This window comes from Tubulanus polymorphus, chromosome 2 (assembly GCF_964204645.1).
Source record: "Tubulanus polymorphus chromosome 2, tnTubPoly1.2, whole genome shotgun sequence".
In the NCBI taxonomy this organism is placed as follows: domain Eukaryota; kingdom Metazoa; phylum Nemertea; class Palaeonemertea; order Tubulaniformes; family Tubulanidae; genus Tubulanus; species Tubulanus polymorphus.
Window position 1 is genome coordinate 19,256,127 of NC_134026.1, and position 21,697 is coordinate 19,277,823.

General features: G+C 37.8%; 1 protein-coding gene across 1 annotated transcript in view; it reads right to left on the minus strand.

Moving 5' to 3' along the window:
• The window catches only part of LOC141899004 (lipoxygenase homology domain-containing protein 1-like), a 65,116-nt gene extending 44,882 nt beyond the window's left edge, over positions 1–20,234 (minus strand). The window contains exons 1-8 of the mRNA XM_074785153.1: positions 19,512–20,234; positions 12,732–12,921; positions 11,447–11,610; positions 3,185–3,271; positions 2,539–2,671; positions 1,374–1,531; positions 745–908; positions 136–226 (exon numbers count right to left, since the gene is read on the minus strand). Coding sequence (XP_074641254.1) covers positions 136–226; positions 745–908; positions 1,374–1,531; positions 2,539–2,671; positions 3,185–3,271; positions 11,447–11,610; positions 12,732–12,921; positions 19,512–20,234 — 1,710 coding nt within the window. The remainder of the gene's footprint in view (positions 1–135; positions 227–744; positions 909–1,373; positions 1,532–2,538; positions 2,672–3,184; positions 3,272–11,446; positions 11,611–12,731; positions 12,922–19,511) is intronic.
• Between the last annotated feature and the right edge of the window lie 1,463 nt (positions 20,235–21,697).

The window sequence follows — 21,697 nt, forward strand, 5'->3', positions numbered from 1 at the left end:
AATAGTTTCTATCAGACAGTTGCTAAGAATCAATTCAAAATTTGTTGACCTTCATTGGAAACTTGCAGTAAAGCTCGCCTAAAGACTGGCTATTGTAACACAGTACCACTTAACCAACAGTTCATCTATATTTACCATTTCTCGTTCAATATGGTCTTGCATGTATTCTTCTTGTACTTTCAGCTCACGCACTAATTTTCCATCATCTTCGCCTTCATCTAACCATCTAGAAATGTAATATACATATATACATATGATTTGTTTCCAAAGGCTGAATTGTTCAGTTCCTGTCTCAGCAAGTGGTTGCTATGGGATTCCCATATATGTGATGGGTTTGAACCCCATTTAATATTGCCATGTTGTTAGGCATGCCACTTATCATCGTTGGCTCACTCCACCTAAAAGCAATCTGACGATTTTGGATATTCCTGGAGCCGCCCATATTGAATATATGCATGAAAACCAAAATATGGCTTCGTGCTATCATTTTGAAGGAACAAAGAGCAACAAAACATTCATGTTATATGCACAACTGATCTTAAGCTAATCTAGGAACTCGATCAGAACGACTGTCACATAGACAAAGCGACCAAGCACTGACCAGTCAGAATTTTCGAAGACTCTTAGCTAGATTTGAAAAGTGACTAGATCACAAGAAATGCTTCCGACAATTACATAAATGGATTTTGTCTTGTGACGAATGTCAACAAAAATTACTGAGATAGAATTCTATTCTGTACTAACCTGCCACATGGGAAGACATATTCTTCATGGCTATTGGCATCAGCATGCTCTTTGATGATGACTTTGTCCAAGAACCAACCCAGGCCGGGTCCAGCACCGTCGTGACCTACTATGACCTTCACTAATTGACCTAATGACACTGCCTCAACTTCGAAATTGTCAATCTGGAAAAAACCCAAAAGATTATGAATACTTTGTGAATTGTGTAGCCACCAAAATGATTTCATTTCACTCCATAGCCATGATCAAGGAGAAGGCCAAGGCAAACCGTTCACACTAGTACCAAATGTCTGTTTGACAAGGGCCAAATTTAGCTTGAGCAAAAGCATCAGACCAGGCCCATGTCAAATTTTAGCATGGGTCGAATCACTCTCTAATCAGGCACAGGCCAAGTTTGACTCGGGCCTGGGTAGGGGACAGTTTGACCAGGGTAAGATCGTGGCTTGTATGATTTTGAATTGGAAAGCAACCTCAAACCTAGGCAAGTGGGGAAAAAGGACACACCTACCGAATGCTTAAGGTTAGAACATTTTCTTACGTCCAGACCAAGGTACTCAGAAGTATTTTGACAAAAAATCAGTGAACACAAAGCAGATATTGATTCATTGATTCAACCCTGCAATGCTTACCTGTCCTTTATTGAATATTCCTTTTGACATACTTTTAGCTTTCCACAACTGACGGACACCCGAGTCTCCTCGCTCACCATAAATTGTCATATAAACATTGGCGTCGGTTCCAGCATTATAACAATCACCAGTAATCACCGATACTTGATACTTCAGAACTAAAAAATAATTTCGTCATACATGTACTAGTACTTTTAATACAAAAATCAAACCCCATGATTTTAGGAACTTTATATTTCAGATATTCAAGCATGACTTCAGATGCATGGATTAAGTAGAGAGTGTAAAATCCTCCGTGTAAAATAGAGAGTAAATCCCATAGAGAAAATCAAATTTAATAATGAAAATCAAATTCAATAGCTATGCATTAATATCATAAGTTCATCTAATCTGGATACCTCTCAGGTAGTACAATAATTTTCATTAGCTAATGCAACCTGCAAACAAGCTTTATTGCAGGCAGTATAAAGGCTTACATTACATTATCAAGTTTTAACAATTTGAAGATGAAACATACTAAATCATTGACCATTGAAATATGGGCTAATGAAGATCCTACCTACATAAAACCCAGAGTTAATGAATCAGATTAAGTTCCAGTAACTAACTATTCTGAAACTATGGGCTATATGAACCTAATTTTTATCAACTAGTGATTTGAGAAAAGAGAAGCATTTGCCCAGAAACAAACATAAGGGTGCACAATTCCTGAATTAGATTAAATGGATTAGAAATTTCTTTTAAGATTATTCAACCAAAAACCTACTGAACTGATTAAACATTAACTGAATTAATGAAGAAATTTATTTGCAATAAAGCTTAAAAACAAAATAAAAACAAAGACTAACAATGCAATAGCCGCAATTACATGGAGAGGATTTGGACTGTGCCTATTTGGCACCTGTGTGAACAGTTGTTCTAGGGCAAAAACATTCGTGTGATTGTGGCTAATGAATATCATCTGATCCTTTAGAGTTAGAACTTTAAAGGTGTTTGCAAACTACGTTAGATAAATCAATCTATATGCTTTCAACATTCCAGAACTGATTCCACGGTTTTGGGTTTATGAAATTTGACTTTAAGACATTGTAGTCAATTCGACAGTGCTCACTGACATTGTGGAACTGGGCCCTGTATTTCACCCAAAATCCCAAGAAATGAATACCTGGTAAAACGTTATCTCCGCGTCTGGCGACCGGAATTTCACGGCATATTTCGCCGTCACCTTCATCTTTCGATAACCATTTCCGACATATAAACACTAGCTCTTCATCTGTATCGATATCCCGCATTTTTACCTGAAATAAAATCAATGAAGATTATGAAATGGTGGTCCCTAAAATCCATCCATTTCAATGAAAAGTACTTATAATGTTGACAGGTATAAATGGAGCACCCATCGGCGCACGCCCAATTCATGTTGATTCAGAGCGTGAAGCAGCGTTTAGTACCAGAACTATAAACCGCAATAGATATTTGGCCCAGTTGTTATGGAAAATGCTGCATGAAATTCCACAATTTCAGCATTTAAATTCTTTATTAAAAAGTGAGATAAAGTGATCTATTGATTCTAATTGGCCGATATGAATTGGGACGAGCATTCCATAAGATAAGGGCAACAATGGAAAATGCCCTGCTGTTACTATTGATATACCCGGTTATCACATTTCAAATGCCAATGAATGGAATCTCGCCAAGGCTGCACCTTACAAAAATTGAATTTGCGTGTTTTCGTGTCACTCAAGGCGGGAATATCTTCAGAAAATTGTCCTATAAATCAGTTGTTTTGTATTGGTTGCTTATTGATGTACCTCATCGCAGAACCATCCCGGAAAATCTCCGCTGTCGTCGTGCATGATTCTTATCTTGTATATGCTCCCGATATTGCCCACTGAAATCTGAAAAAAGACAATTATGAAAAATGTTTTGTCAGTTCATATATATACTCTCCAGTTCAGTTATAACCCTGTAAAATCATTATTATTCATTGCAATGTATATCAACATCCCTTCATCTTTAAGAGTAGTTTGGCATTAAATAGGGGAGTGGTGTGATGGAAAATGTTCCTACATATTTGAAATCCAATGCATTGACCACTGCACCCTGAATAACCCCTTCGGACATTCACCATTTAGCGAAGTATTGACGGTCAATATTGATTTTCAGTATGATGATGAAATACACTTACATTTAGCATTTGTTAGTTAAACTATGTCTGGTATGAAGTTCAGCATTTTGACGATCAAAAATTGGAAGAATGATGATAGAAGGTCGAATGTCTAAATGAGGGTGGGTCAGACGGCAGATTTACCTGTATGCGGTATGGATCATTTGTTAGTGGGTAACCGCCTAGGGGAGCGTACCAGATTACATTATCAGATGCTACTTCAAGAGAGAGATAATGGTACACAGTTACAGAGATAAAGGCGACAGATAATAACGCTGATCTATGATTGTCACTGATATCACGTTCATAATGGATACATTGGCGGATACTAGATTTCACTTAGGTGTTATATAACAACTGATTTTCATGGATGAAAAAGACGGAAGTGAGCCGATATCGTGTTACGGACAACATCGATATAACTGCGTAGTTGGACGTGGTGATACTGCGTTCAGCTCATTAAATGAGAACTTTTCAGCGGTATTGATTACTTAAACCGGCGACACTGTTGATTATAGAGTTCCTTACAATTTTAAGCACCACGCAATGCTATAATTTGCACTTCGGAGGAGATGAACAAATATATACATGACAACGCAAATATAATCATACAGATTCATGTATTTCACTCGACTTAATTACGTAGTATAAGATGTTCGAAAATATTTCATCCCCCTGTCCTCCTGAACAAGCCGACTGAAAGAAATTTAGTTCCACTTATTTTCAATTCAAAATGCAATATTAGCCAAATTTTAGCACGAGACAAATGATTGCGTTTGAATTGCAACTGGTACCGGAAATGACTCGCTTCGCTTTGAGCGATGTTTAGTATCGAGTGAGAGCTTGCGTGTGAGCGCGCTCTCTAATTAGGCGCCGGTCAAATTTGACTCGGGTCTGGTCCGTGCCAATTTGGCCCGGGCCAAATCGCCTCCATGTGATCACTATTAAGCAGAAAAGTTACACTTATAACTATTTACAGCATGATACTGTGTATTTAATTTTTTCATTTACCTAGACCTTCGTTATATCAATGGAAATCGCTCTGAGGCAATATTTGAGCATCAAATTTTGAATATTATCTTGGGTACCAGACCCCCGTTCAGTTCCAGCCAAATTAAAAATGAACCCACCCACGTGTTTCTCATGCTGCGGGCATGTGACTTACCGTAAGTCATCTTGTGTGTTCTAAACATTATCTAACAATACAAGCACTTTATTACGCTCCAAAGTAATAATGACTATTGTCCTTTTGCAACATTTGCAGGGCTTAGGTTTGTCAAACAATATATAAGTTGTCTTTTGCTTCTTGCCTAGGGCCCGAGTCCTGGATCAAAGACCTGATGTACTGGTAATTGGCACAGTTACTGGTACTGTAATCTAAACTAATATTCGTCATAACACTAGACCATATGAACTTTGACATATTAGTTGTTATATTTTGCTTTATCACAAACAGTAGGCCAGTTTTACAATTCCTGAATTCATTTTTTTTGTTTATAATAGATTTATAATAGAGGAAATAGATGTACATATGCTCATAAGTATGGACTCTGAAATGCACTAAAATTACATAATAGGAACTGAAGAAGATTTTCCAAATTCCAAAAACACAATTGACATAAACAATCATCACTTACATTCCTCACTACAACAGAGTGATATTCAGAAATACAGATGAATAAATGGAAAGGAAAAATAATAGTCGCGATCACATGGAGATGATTTGGCCTGGGCCAAATTGGCACAGATGAAACCTGAGACAAATTTGGCCTGTTCCTAATTAAAGAGAGTGTGATTCATTTCCAGAACAAGTATCAATTCACACGCAATAATTTAACCCACAGAGATGTAAGTGGCCAAAGGAAAAAAAGGAAAATAGTAGATATCCCAAAAAATTGGGAAATTTTTCAAATTTTAAGTGTTCTCAGATGCAATTTCACAGCATTTTTCTTAACCAGGAAAATGGAAAAAAAATGGAAATCTGTCAAAAAAACGGAAGTCTTACATCTCTGAACCCACGCTAAAATTTTGCGCAGGCCTGGTCCAACATTTTAAGTTGCTCCGTGCCTAATTTGGCAAGAGACTAATTTGGCCCTGGCTGGTGTGATCGTGGCTAAAATCACCATAGCATGAAAAGTTATGCAATGACACAAAGAGACACCAGGAAAAATCAGAAAAAAAATAGTCGTGAAACATTGAGAAATGAAGCTGTCAAAGTGACATAAATGTCTTCGCTATTCGGAAAATAAAACACGTATAATGGTCGATAATGTACCAGTTATGTACCGAGCTGATTGGTTATAATGGTACGCCGCTGTTCTTGACATCGTACATCATGCGATGTTGACACAATTCAATGATGCGTGAACGCTTACACGAAGCGATACATCTCGCGCCACCCGATACCGACATACACATTTGTTGGCGTCAAAAATCATGCGACTGAGACGCGTTTTTTTTTTCATTTGGACAAAATTGAATGCTATGTAGATGATCGATTGATCGGATTAATTTCGTTGTGTTATCAGCGCTGATAGTTTTTCTGAGTCGAATACATAAGAAAGAGGCAGAAAATATTTAATTTTACACGACATCTAGCAATCTCATCAAATTTCCATGACTGTTCATTGACTTTTAGGTATTCTACAAAATTCCCCAACTCCTTAAAAAGAAAAGAAACTTTTTCCCGATTCTCGGGTAAGTGGCAACCCTGAATTATGTTTCAGCGTTATTCTTAAGTCTAAATGTGCATTTATACAGTGCATATGCTAAAACGACTATCAAATTCTAATTGGTCAAATTATCCAATTCTTTTTTAAGTATTGAATATTTCATCAGCAATTGAAATTGAAAGCATCGTTTTGAAAAAAAACTGAATATCCGAAACCACCATTGGATACACAGTACGACAAATAATTGATGAAAATTACCAACATAGTAGTCCGATATATTGAAGATCATCTTTGAAATAAACATGTTAGGTTTCAAATTTAACCAGAGAATATCTCAAAAATGGAATTTGGGTTCTCACTGGTGATAATGAAATGGTACATATCATGTAACATTTGAAGCAAAATTTGATGGTATTCGCCAGATTTACTGGCCAAACCAGAAGTTCACTGGTAAAACCACTTGAATGGCTTTAAGAAGGCAATGAAGTTTTAATTGATCCGATTCAAAGCCGCTCTAATGGCATTTTACTGAATCACTCCGTTCGGTCTTAGATCATTAGTATGATTTAAAACTTGCTGAAACCCCTTTTGATTGTCGATCCTTATTAAGATCTCTTCTAAATAAATCTACAACTTCAAAAGCACAACATACAAGAGTGATCAATCGTATAGGGTGACATAACTATAAGATATAGTCATGGTTCCCACAGTAGTATGAATCAATAATTCCAAAGTTTTTCCCAAGTATTTCATGGGTGATTTTTCAATTTTTCTAAATGGAAATGAACTGATACCATGCTACACTAAACACTTTAGTGGTGACTGGTTGATAAAGGTGATTTTCGAGGGAAATATCGCTGAAGGAAGTTGCCCTTAGCAAACGCAATACGTGAAATATAAATAATTTTCCCACATATTTCCCTAGAGGACTAGAGGAAAATTTCTCAAATTCCCAAATATTTCCAAACTGGGAATATTATTCCAAAATTCCCAAGTTTTTTCCAATTTCCCTGTACTGTGGGAAGCATGTATAGTTATGATCACAACGACAGAACCGGTGGTTGTAGGCGATACATGAGACCGTTAGACCTTATAAACACGATGTTTCTTATATAGCGGAATGAAAATCGTGTACCATGGTGGCTAGCGCTAACAAGTACCCCAGACGGCAACCCCCGCACACAAAAACATACATATACATGAAAAGGAAGGGAGGAAATTGTATTGAAGCAAAAGCGACGACAAAAGACAACATGAATTACATATTAGATTCAGGGATACCTCATCATACACTAAAACCAATTCGTCGCCAAAGCGTGCACCGCTTTCCCAACCACCAATCGATTGAGAATCATCGTTAGACTGAAAATACCAAATACAATAAGCCATCTCAAATCAACTGTAACAGCGATCGATCCTAGGGATACTTAACATTTTTTGTCAAAATACGGTCTGAAATTTTGGTGCCCCTCAAATTTCATCGACACAAATTATCTAAGGGCTGGCAATCTCAAATCATGTGGGTTGCAGATGCTTTCAGGATGCTTTGAAGTGCACGTTTTCTTTTAATATCTTGATATCCAACTTCAGTTGTTCCCTGTTTCTATCTAGTGCCCTATCCTTTCGCGGATTGAGACCATGTTTATTATTACGAAAATCCCACAATAAAGACGAAAAAATAAAGTCCGAAAATGTTTTTTCCTTGAGCTAGTGTAGTTTATTCAACGTTTCCGCTATATACTAATAGTCACAATTGGGAATACTGAGATACAATAGAAATTGTGAAATATATATACGATCCAGGACAAAGAGACTTATCAAAGTAATCAAGAGTGATACAAACTAAGGAATTATGTCACATCATCAGGCCTCTCCTAATGTAAGATCTTAACACTCGGATGGGAAGTTCTTGCATAGTATGCAATATTTCAAAGTGATTAGTCTACGGCAGATTTTGGGCTAATGCTAATGCACTGTAATTGGGTTTTACAGGTAATTTGGAATTATCATTATTATTATAGATATAACTACAGTATGTCTAAGTTGCCTTCACACCAATGTTATCACAAACGAATGAAATGATTTAGGTTGTACTACTACTTATCCACTTCACTTTCCCCTATGGCACGTTGCAAAATTATGACATGAATTAAACCTCCAACTAGTATTGGAAGCACTAATGCTCTGCATTTCAAATGTTGAAATCCATATTTCCTGTACTAATAACATATCGATTCATCGTACAATCAGCTCGACCTGCTTTCGAAACACTGCCCGATGCGTGCATGTCAATCATCACAATATTTTTTTCAGTCTGATGAACACGCTTAAAAAAGCGCCGCTCAAAAAACAATTAGAATGCACGGAAATTCAATTTGTCGCCGATCAAATAACAATAAATCCAAATATTGGCACGACCCTTGTTGATTATCATTTCGTCGCGATGCATTGTCGATAAAAAAAATCGCGACGCGCTTTCAGAATAAATGAGCGTCATAAAACGAATTGAAAATTGAAAGCATCCCGAATCGGCGCGATTCATCATTCGTAGTTGATTCAAAATGTAAAGTACCACGCGGCTAATAAATTCTTTTCAGAAGTAGAATCCCTCGGGGCATTGATATCCGCGTGAAGGGGAAGTGTTGTTTTTTTTTCAAAACCGCCACCACACTTGCTGGCAAGCTCCTGCGGGTTGCCAGCGGTTACGAATGTTGATATTTCCCCAGTACGGCGACCGCGTTGATCGATGTTATTCGCAAAAGGACGACGTTTTTAACAGTATTTACAATCAACGATTTTTCAAGTTTCATTTTTCGTTGAGTTCGGGCAATAAGTTATATAAAGTAGTATGTATGTATGAATCAATCTGATGAATAAGTGGTTCAGGTTGGAAACGTACAATTTTGAGTAGACATAATTCATTTTCTGTGATGTTTCAAATTTTCACTGCGATTCATGATCAAGTGCCCTGTCTACAATAGATTGGTACCATTGACCTGGGTCATTCGGTGCAGATAGACAGAAATTGTACACAAAAGACCGGATTCTTAAGTGTGTTATACGTACGTGGATTTTCAAAATGCTTAAGAGAAAAATTATTGTATTTTCGAAATACGGGTTTCTTGATATATTGAAACAGTTAACCCTTTCAGTGCTGACTAACTAATACCCTAAACTGCTGGGCCATTTATAGACTGGTATTACCTTTAACCCGGGGGCTAACTCAACTCATTTTCAATTGAGTTAGTCCCTGGGTTTAAAGTAATACCAGTCTACAAAACCCGACCCAGGAGATAATTTGAAAAATTCCACCTCATTGTGCTGAATAACAGGCATATCTCTTTAATGCATCTACACCGTGGTGCAGTGCATCATTTAGTTACTAATACTTAACTGTGCTTGACAGATGCTGCCATCTTTCATTGGAGATGAAAACTAATTACTAATTACATCAATACACCGCAATGTGGTGTACTAGCAAAGTCATCACCAATTTATACACCGCACTGCGGTGAAGACACGTTAAAAGGGTTAAGCTTTTTGTATTCAGCAACGTTCTAGCTTCATAACCTCAGGAATATTAATTGAACCGACTAGATGTACATCTATGAAAAGTTTTCTCATATGTTAAGTTTTGGTTTCAAAGTACTCGTTAGCCTATATCCCACTTGTTACATTCAGATGAATTTGTTGAGAACTTTATAACGAAATATGACAATTCAATTTCCGATTCAAAATAAATCGATAGTTTTTATAATTTCATCAAAATTTTAACGCCATCTTTTTTCTCAAGCCAAAACTAATTGAGAGATTACCACACAGCTGAATAGATTAATACCCTACATATTGAGCTTTAATGGCACAAAACATCAATTCGCAATTAGTTCTGAACTGGGTCTCTGTCATGTTCACGATAACGATAGCATCGTACATTATCAAATGATGGCAATTCATCAAAACTTTTTTCGGAGCTTATTAAATCATTCGGAGAGTAATAGAGTATCGCATGCTGTCACGACAATGTCAGTAGATGCATGAAGTTTCGATGAACACTGAATATATGCTAGTCAATTCCATCTATGGTAACTTCATTTAGGTGTATCCAAGACAAAGTTGAACAGTTATGAACTACTCTGAGTTAAGCTCATTTTCAAATACGATACTCCAATCCAATACTGTAACCCAGGACCCTTCTTTATAGACTGGTATTACCTTTAAACCGGGGGCTAACTCAATTCATTATCAAATAAGTTAGCCCCCGGGTTAAAGGTAATACCAGTCTATAAAACCGAGCCCAGAATTGTGTAGTTGGGTCATGGGGTACCAGTATCACAAAAGACTACCCTCTAGCAATCGACTTACTAGGCATACGGGAGATTGCGTGGATCCAATCAAAAGGTATGTAATGAGATATCGGCACTCGCCAAATGGCACGACAAAACACTGGGTCAATCATAGAGTAAATCAGTTCAATTTTGACAAAATTTGAATTTGAATTTGATTTTAGGCTTGTTAATGCAAAAATTATCAAACCAGTCATCGCATAGATGTAAGATCGACTTTCTCACTCACTGCATAGTATAGGTGTATTGATTTACTAATGAGAAAAGTCGATACAAATATAATTGAAATGAAGAAGGAAATTGAAGCGCGGTAACGCAGTGCCACTGGCGATCCAGGCCGAATCCTTGCTTGCCGCAGTAACATTGCCGGTATCCCATTATCTTTAATACAACTGAATTATTGTTTTGTGACCTAAGGGCATATCAAAAAATTCCTCTGAATTTACCTGTCTGTATTTCATTGATATATACTCAAATATCTTTATTGTAAAAATTTTAGAGTTAAAAAAGTTCAGTTGTATTGAATTGTATTATAAATAGAGATTGGTATAATAGCTGACATCCTCCCTACCAGGGTTTCGAACGTGATGACCTCACAATATCCGTAGTACGTAAGTGTTCATGATGCAGCATTCAACAGCATATAAAAACATGAGAATCAATAATCAGATATTGCTTGAAAGTTGCTTTGTTTTGCAGGTTAGTCCTAGCTACCTAAAAGCGCGCGCATACCTGGTTTAAACTATAGACAGGGTTTTAATGCTGTTAGGTTCTATCTTATCTGGGCAGCCATAGAGTAAGGATTAAAAGTCAGAGATTCGAAATATCATAAGAGTAAAAATCATTAGCTCAATCAGTCTCAAATGAAATGAAGCGAATTACGATGTTTACCTCGAATTCATCAATCTGGCCATTTTGGAATGTAAGTCCATCCGCGTTTCCGAGTGGAATGGGTCCACAGTGACCACGGTTACCATAAATTGTTATGGATATATGCGCTGTTGTTCCAGCAGACGGGAGCTCATTCGTTGTAACCCAAAGTTTCCATTTTCCACCTGAAATAAACGATTAAATGAAAAGTATGTTTTCCATCAGTTTCCAATCCGAAAAAAAGCTTATTCCCTAACTTGATATTTCATTGCAAAACGATGAATCAGTTGTAGTTCACAATATCCATGATCAAACGATAATAGTAAAATCCCACAATAAATGAAGAAATGTCTGAAAAGTTTCTTAAAGTATTAGTAACCATTCAAAATATTTCTTCATTTATTGTGAGATTTTACTATTTTCATTGCAAATAGCTGCATTTTTTCAAAGATTCGCTAAATAAGGACCCTGACTAAATTAGATGAACTCTTAATATCTACCTATAGTCTTAAAACTTAACTGCGTGTTATCATTTCACGTTTTATTGACAATCAATGCCTTTTAATGGTAATAAATATTTGAATTGAATTTATCAACACCGGTCACATATGTTAATCATTCTAGAAGAGGATTCTACTTGTGGTAACGGGGGATCGACCGGATTCACTTGTAACTCATCTTCACACAACAATTTCAATTAAAATTGAATGAAATTTACTCAAAAACTATACCAAATACCAATAAGAAAATCAATCCGATATATATTTGTTAGCTGAATCGTATGATATCATATGGGTTCAAGAACCTTAAAATCTAGTTCAGAGTTGATTCAAAATTAGATATAAGACCCACAATTAACTCTTCTTAACCTAGTCTTAATTAACCTAGTCATGATTGGAAAGGATTAAATTTTTATGTTTCGCTGATGGCATAGATATACAAATTTCCCCGTGAAAATATAGCAGTTAGGCTGAAAAAATTGATGCCTTTTTGCTGAGCTTAAAAGTTGACCCAGCCGGCCACCTATCTCCCCTGTACATTATACTTTTTAAAAAAATCATGATTACGCTTCTGTAGAAGTGAACTGATTACAAATTTTTGTTGTAGTTTATACGAAAGTGACCCGGCTGATTAGGAGAAACAAGATATATCTTAGCCTGTCATCGACAGAGGAGTCTAGGAAGCTCGTAATGATAAAATCTTGCATTCATATCAGCGCAATTAGGCAAGCTGAATGCTGATATTGAAGTATGTTGATAATTAATTTCCGGAACTCTTTCAGCGCACGGCAGGAAGGAAGACTTACGTGTTCGACGAAGTCGTTCCCTTTTATCTCGAAGTCTCGATCCGACCGTATCTCCCGCGTACGGGTCGGGTCTTCGACGCGTCGGGCGGTGAGCGTGAGCCGTAGGTATACCGGTGACATGGTGAAACCTTTCGTGAGAACAGATCACGTACAGATTCGGCCCGTTGAATATCGCCGAGAGGCTGCGTACCTGAAAGCGAAAATAAAAGATTTCGAACTATTGACGAATTAGTGATCGAAATCTGAGGCAGATCCAGGGCCAAGTTCTAAGGGTTGATTGATCGGAAAAGGTATTCTGGCGATGCCCCTTTTCATAGGAAAAAACCCTTTACCCGGAATACTTGTTCTGGAATTATGCCTTCATTTCATAGAAAGTCCTCTAGAGCATTTTCTATAAAATAAAGGGCGTAATGTTGTTGAAAAACGTCTGACTAGATAGTCAGATTTTTTTCAACAACATTGCGTCCTTTAAAAATCTGCCCCTAAAAACAGTATTATTCACACTACAGATTTTCATCTTGAAATAGGGAATTGATTTGATCAATTTGATGTCCCTTGTAAACCCACCACACCTGCCGGGAACTAAAAGGGGGGTTACACTTGAGGTTTTAACACAGGAGGGTGATCAGCTCGGGTAGATGTTTGCAAGGTTTTCAATTTCAGAAACTGGAATTGCTATTTATTGCTACCAAATGGTAGAAAATTTACAATTTACGATGGGGAATAAAATCTTAGTAAAAAATGTTGAAAACTTGAATATACTGAAAAAAAATTAAATGCATTTTCACACATGACGATACATCTTTTACGCGCATAAGAAAGTTTATTCCCGTATCGTATTTTTTTCCCTAAAACGAGATTAAATATTCCGGCTAACGATTCGATAGATCGTGCATATTCGCGTCGAATTTAAGTTAAAGCGGTGATTTTTTATGAATATTTTATGATCAATTACGCACCATCGCTGCCGTTCGACCCGAAGAACGCACTCGCATATTCTAGAGCGCCGTCATCGCCGACGCTGCTGCCGGCAAATCCCGATCACCATGGCGAGAGTCGTGTAAACAGACGAACGACCGTGTCTAATCGTGTTATGTACGTCATAATGAAACCCTAATTAGCGCCGCGCTGATCCGCGCCCTATTAAGTGCGCCGCGTGCTGACAAAACAAACGATCGAATCAAGTTTCGGAAAATCCGTCAGTCGAAATCGCCTACGATTCTTATCTCGGAAAAAGTATTACGGCGACGAGAAGATTATTATTAACTTTCTAAATAACTTATTTCTGGAAGAAAGAAAATCTATCCGCCGATTTCGTCGTAGGCCTATATGTTAATCTACTTAGCAAGTAGCTCGCAAGTGGCAGCGCTTAAATAAACCATATTTCAGTCATAAATATAGGAAATTAATTGATGATTAATCAATGATTAATATTCAAATTTCGTCAGTTCGTTCCTATCTATCACGTATCTCGAGCAGTCGCGCCTCCAATTAAGACGGTTATGACTGATATCAAGGCGGGCTTAGGTCAGCCGTTCTTTACAAGCCGATTTTCTACGACTGCAGGTGACGCAAAGACCTGTCAACATAAGCCCTCTCCCCAAACTATCGTCTGGTATTTTAACAAGCTTGTATCGGCCTAATACTCGATTCCAATTATACATTTCAATTGCCCGTTGAGTACGGCCAAGAACACACCTAAGTAACATGTTCCCATAAATACAAAACTGAGCATGTGTACCCAGTGTTTCAAAATGGAGACACATTGAACAAGAACATAAGCTGTACTGAGGCAGTGAATATTTTGATGATTCAACCGAAAGCATTTTGTTTATGAATAGGAGGAAACTTTAATCTCTATGATGAATTAAAAAATGTACGAAAAAATTGAAATGTCGGATGAGTTTTAAGTAGTTCGACTTCACATTTATTTCATTGGCACTCGAGCGAAGATTTTCGGAAGCGATTTCAAATATGAATAGTGTGTATAGTGTGATACTTCCAAATGATTTTCTGAATCTGTTTCCCCATAGGCCTGACGTCGCCAGTCCTTCCAAGATTCGAAGTCGAGAATACTCAAACAATAACTTGTAGGCCTATTTTCTATTATTGTTCTCTTCCATTTTTAAAATGCCTACTATCAAACAAACAATTTCTTTTTTTAGATCTTTTATTATTTTCCCTTTGGCCTCGCATTTATTTTCTTTAAAAAAAAGAGAGTTGTTGTCTTGACAGATCCAAGAAGTAAGCTGGTCTAGTAAATATTTCGACTTTCAGCTGATATATCTTCATAGGAATTTAAGCTTGAACACATGAAACAAGTTTTAATGTTGTAGTGATCAAGATGGAGAACATAATTCAGGAGTGAAACACAATTTTTGGGAAAATGTGCATAAAAAATAAGCACCATTTCCCTGTTTTACAGATATTTCCCAAATTTTATCGATTCCCAGTGTTTTCCCCGGGAGAGGAAATCAGTTTCCTGGGTTTCCCGGAATCGTGGTTACCCTGTCCTATCGTCTAACTGGTGGTAAGTAATATGTCAAACGAAAAGAGCCATCACCATCTATGAGATAGCACTCGAATTGAAAATCAATTAGTAAACAGCAATAAATGGGGCGTATTGAACAGTGAAATGGAGCCATTATACGATGGAATTTCCCTCGAGTTCAGGACACATCCATAACAATTTTATGATCACATACAAACAACTTTTTACTAGTTGTACATTTCAAAGCCCATGAAATATTAATAACACATAGGCCCTTAAACAAAAATAGAAAAAAGGTCATAAACATAGCTGTACAGTGAACACATTAAAAATCCATTTCATAATGATATAGCAGGGGTGGATCCAGCGACCACTGTCGAGTGTAGCACAACTTTAAAAAAGGGCATTTTGAGATAAAAAGGGCATTCTGAAATTTTGCTGCAATTTCCATGCAATGAAAGTCCTGACACGAAGTGCTTTCTAGTGAATTAACTGCATTGAGATATAGTTTCCAGGCAATAAAGACAAAATCTTGAAGAATTAGGCTTATGTGCTTTTTGTTTAGATCATCTACCTCGTCTTGTAAAAATATGCCCTTTTCTACTTGGGGCATGAAGAAAAAAAAAATGAAAAAAGGCACGAGATTTTTGCGACGGGCCACCTGAATCAACGGCTGTATAGCTAGAATTATATGAAATAGTACTTTAATAATTCTATATATATATAAGTGTTAATTCATGCAGTTGTCAAAACATGTAGTTGTCGTTACTGGTGAACAAGAAAAAATGAATTTTATTGACGCCTTGCTAAAAATAGGCCAGGCCTAACACATATATTGCTTAATATTGTCGACAATAAGCAGTAATATAAATCATTTATTATCAAGGATCAATAAAGTTATTTAGGATTTGAATGTATCAATGATTTATTTAGTCGAATTGACCGCCAACCAGTCTAGCGCTAACGATATGTTTATGGTGTATTGCACATCCTCTCAAAAATAATTATCAAAATGTATCAAAAATGAAATAAGAGTTACAAAATATGATTTAACCGCAAAGTAGACACCGAAATTGTAATTGTAAACACCAATATTGATGATATAGTGCACATCAACTCAAACAGAACCCCTTATATAACGCATACTAGGTATCGATATATATGAACATCATTGAAATGGTTTTTACGGCATCAAAAAATACGCACTAGAATCTTTGATTATTCATAATTTGTCTGTCACCAATCGCTCGGTCATCCGTCTGTTACAGTTTGCCAATAAACAGTTGTCTAAACTTGCTTATCTCCTAAGATATAAATATTCACACAATGAAATTGTAAAAAGTCTATACATATTCAATAAATTGCTGAATGTTTGACTAGGTCCGACGGTGAAATGAGTGATAATGAAGGCCTTTCAAGATGGAAATGAAATAACCTTTTCAGTGCTGACTAATTAATGCCGGAAAGTACTAGGGATAATTTGAAAATTGAAAAAATTCCACCCCAGTGCATATTGAATAACAGGTATTCCGCATAAGTGCGTCTACACCGTGGTGCGATGTATCACAAGTTACTGACATTTCACTGTTTGACAGGTGCTGCCATCTTTCAATAGATAAAAACCAATCATTGATACCCTCGAAACACCGCGATGCACTGTACTAGCAAAGTTTATCACCCTTTTATACACCGCACTGCCATGTAGATGCACTGAAAAGGTTAACAGAATTCAATTTGAATATTGCAGCATTTCCAGTAGGTCTTCCATCAGGTGCAACTTCTAAAACCGACGAGAAAAAAATATCCATGCTACAGATTGAGTAGAGGCATGTACAGATAATAGAACCTATGGGGGCATAAAAAATTCGATCTATGTTATGATAAAGTAAAACCCATCGTAGACAGATTTAAGATTAGATGTATACTGCAGAGCAATGATAACAGGTTTTCTGTATCGACACCATATAGATTCGATTTGAAGGAAATTGAATGAATTTTCTGGCGAAAACTTCCAAAGAAACAGGATGTTTCAGACTTTCATCATGTGTGATTTCAAGTTACATTCGCTTTTCTGTATTGAATTTATAGGGCTATATAGAATTAATTATACCATCTATTCATAAAAATACTTCGACCAAAAACCAGAGCAGTTTCCACTGGTTCAAGTAAACATCTATTCAGGTATTGGAAGTGGAAGTATTCAGGGCGATGACGGTGAAGCGATGCTTATCAGAACGGATATCGAACATTGGTTTTTATGGGTTTTTTTTTTCAAAAACTACTTCACGTGATGGATATACTAGAATACTGTGTAAAATGGATATAAAAACGATTGTTTTTCAGTTTCTCACTGCGGTCGTGTTAACACCATTCTGAGGTATGTGTTAGAATATTCATCAGACTTCATTTATTATTGGTTTTTATTGAGCGATAACTCTAACTAATGAAAATGCACTATATGAAAGGTAAATCCGATCTCCATACCGCTGGTACCTTACCACTACTCCTTAAAACCACAGTAAATATCCCCTGCCCACTGGCTATTTCTTAAAAACTTTTTGGCATTGAAAATTTCATTTGTTAAAAGTGAACTAGCAGGTAAACTTGAAAAACAAATCAATTCTAAAACTTTCCCACACCCATCTCAACCAAGGGCAGATTTTCAGACCTAACACAAACAACTATGTCGAATGGAACACTAATCTGCGTCGAATGTAGATGAAAGTCCGAAAAAAGAATTCTATATGAAAATATTCATTAAAACGTTGTGGTTTGGTTTTGATAAATTTTATCACATAAAATTCTATAGTCAAAATTTTCATCTACCGTATTTAACACGAACAGGTCCTGAATGACAATAAAGCTGCAATCACGTGGGGCCAAATTGGCACGAATAAGGGCCTGTTAAAGCCTAATTAGAGAGCGTGTTCACATGCAAACCACTCACTCAATACTAAACAATGCTGAAACAAAGCGAAGTGAGCCACTTCCAGAACCTGTAGCAATTCACACAGAATGATTTAAGTCAAGCAATAAGTTTGACTCCGGCCTGGTCCAACATTTTTGGTCAGGCCTAAAGGCTGGCTTATGTCGACAAGCAACGCGACGCCTACCGACGCAACTGACAGCGACCGCGATCGCAGCCCAGCTTATGTCGACTGCGCTCCGATTCGCAGCAACTGAGGCCGACTATCGGGATACGAGATCCTCCCAGTTGCTTCCCTGCTTATGTCAGTTACGATTACTAGCAACTGCAACGGCTCAAATGGTCACGTGATAAGCACTTTGAGAATAAATTTGAATTATTAGGAAATATATTTCTATTAGAAAAGCTATTTCTTTATGACTTTGATCTTTCTGATTCTGTTTTGAATACAATGTGCTAGCGACATTTATAAAGATGGCCGCTCACACCATAATTCTACCAATTTCGTTTCTAGATCTTCGGTCCAGTCCTCTGCCGTGCTGAAGGTTTGGTTTACGTTTTGAAGTACTTGAATTTGAAAGTTTATGACTAATTAAGAATGACGCTAACTAGCGGTGATAATTTGTACTATGTATATGCAGTTTCTCATTGGCTGGAACCCCTGCGCTCAGTTCCGTTGCGTCGCAGATGAGCTTATGTCGGCTGCAATCGAAAGCAACTGCCCGCCTACCTTAGGCCAGAGTAGAACATGGGCAACTAGCCGGATACGGCTTGCGACGAGTTGCCGTCGCAAGCCGGCTTATGTCGAACCGATTGAGGAGCAACTGGCGGCCTCTCGTAGGCCGCTAGTTGCCGCTAATCGGCGATAAACCCAGTTGCGTCAGTAGGCGTCGCGTTGCTTGTCGACATTACAGCCAGCCTTCACAGGCACAGGCCCATTTGGAACCCGTGTGAACAGATATCCCGGGCCAAGGCCAAAAAACGTTTCTGGGATGGCAGCTTTTGTGGCAAAGTTTTAACACAAAGTGAACCACGATTAAAACCTTACGTTTTAAAACTTTTTATCCACAGTTAACATAGATATCAAACTTGTTATATATATATCTCAAAATTTCCCCAGAATTGAAGCACCAACATTGCATGTGGCACCCCAAGCCCATTGTGCCATTTTTATGCAAGCCATCTGAACCCGGTTCAACAGTTCTGAGTTAAGATTTGACTCAGAATTAACTCATTGAAAATGAACTAATTCTAACTCGAAATTAACTCCGACTCACAACTGTGGAACCTGGTCAAGGTGGGATAGCTCAGCACGGGTTCTCATTGAATCTATACCGATAAAAGAGCAATGAACAAAACTTACCCTCACACCATCGATTGTATAAAGTCTTTTAGCCGGCATTTTGAACAGATAACTCATGTCGTCCAGTATCATTTCAAACGACTGCGCCGTCCGACGATTCAGTAGAATAATATGCTTATCCAACGGCTCTCCGTTTCGAATGACCGTAATTTTCTTCGGCGAGTGATTAGTTCGAATAGTCGGCGTCGTATCCGACTGTCCGTCATTGTTGCTGTTGTATTTTTGGTTGCTATGCTCGGCGACGCGACGCCGCGCCGGACGCGAGCGCACGACCGGACTATTTTCCGGGTTGTCCGGATCCCAGTGTAACAAGTTATTAAGCGCGCGTTGACCGCTCGCCGGTTTCGCCTGACGCCAAGGCGGACTCGGTTTGACGCGTTTCACGTCGAGGCCTTTGGCACGGTTTTTGTACGTCGAACAAACGTACTTGCCCTCGTTTTCGAAGCCGTCCAGCGACGCAACGTTGTCGTGGCCTTTCGGCGTAAATACGCTGCGTACACCGAACGCTAATCCGGGTATTTTTTTCGTCAGATCGGCCAATAACGTGTCCAGACTGCGATACTTGCGCGAGTTGATCGGCACTCGCAACGCCGCGAATCTGCTGTCGCCGTCTTTGTAGAAGTAAACGGTTTTCGCGTTCTGATTGGAAAGTTTCTGACGATAATTCGTGCTGCCAGAGCCGCCGCTGTAGTCGGACTCCGGGTTTTGCGGGCTGCGTTGCATTTTTGAAATTCTCAGCAGGTCACTATATTCATCATCATTAGAAGACCTATCAACATAAAAGAAATAATTATTAAATAAGAATTTAAGAATCTACTAAATCAATTTCAATTCAGAGTTATAATCGAACTATCCAGTATATCCGGGAGATTATGCAGTTAGCTTGAGAATAAATATGTTCAAAGTGATTGTATTCAATATCAATAATGTATTCAAATACGGTACCTTACTACAGAACGGAGTTTGATTTCAAATTTGTAGTTTCCGGGTAGATATATTTTCAGCCGCTTAATATGAATCTGTTGTCAACATTACTGTAACTAAACTACTGGTGACCATACACTAACCAAAGGCTGGTAATTACCTAAAAATCGAAATGAAAAAGTTAATATTTACATTTTCGTTAGGTTCCGATACGAGTAAAAAACTCCTTGCGTCTAGTAGCCAGAGCGCAACAAAATACAAATAGTAACCAATGGAGTGGTATATAATGTCTGAGAGACCCGTTTCAAAGAACAATTAAACAGGTAGGCTACTGACTATAGGTACTTAAGTAGCTGCAAATCTTGTTAAATATTCTAAACCACTTATACGTTGTTTGATTGTAGCCTACTCCGGTGCACATTCGTGACGAAATATTAATCATTCGATTTTACGCATAATTTCGCAAAACAATTCAACAATCAGCAGCAGAGTAAATAACGAGGAACTGAAAGCTTAGATTCATGGGCAATTCGACAATGGAGGTAACAAGTACGCGCTAGTAGCTGTTATCACGATAGCAAATGAAATATTTATTGCCAATTCTTAAAAATCAAATGATTCAAACCACTTATTCGTTGATGATTTCCAGTTTCAGTTATTGTTGAATCATGCATCGGTGAAAGAAAAGTTATACCAATTATATCCAGTCGTATTAATAATTCAGAATTATCGCTCGAAGTTTATCCAATTGACTAATTGCAATTAAAAATCAAATTCTACGGAGGTTGAACACTTTTGTTTCACCATATTCAGGGTGTGTTTCGAAAAGCCAAACCCAAGACCCCTTCTTATCAGTGGCAGTCATCTCCTTATTGACTCTTCCAACTATTTTATTGAATTCAATTCTTCTATTACCAGTGTTCGTCATAGCTGGAATCATAAGCCGCGATCACACGAGCATTTTTGGCCAGTGCCAAATTTGGCCCGGAACAACTGTTCACACGGGTGCCAAATGGGCCCGAGCCTGTTTGGCCCAGGCCGAATTTGGCCCGACCAAAAACGTTGGAGCAGGCCCAAGCCAAATTTTAGCACCAGACAAATGATTGCGTTTGAATTGCAACTGGCACCAGAAATGATCCACTTCGCTTTGTTCGAGCATTGTTTAGTATAGAGTGAATGGTTTGCATGTGAACCCGCTCTCTAATTAGGCACGGGCCAAATTTGGCCCGAGCCTGATCCGTGCCAATTTGGCGTGGGCCAAT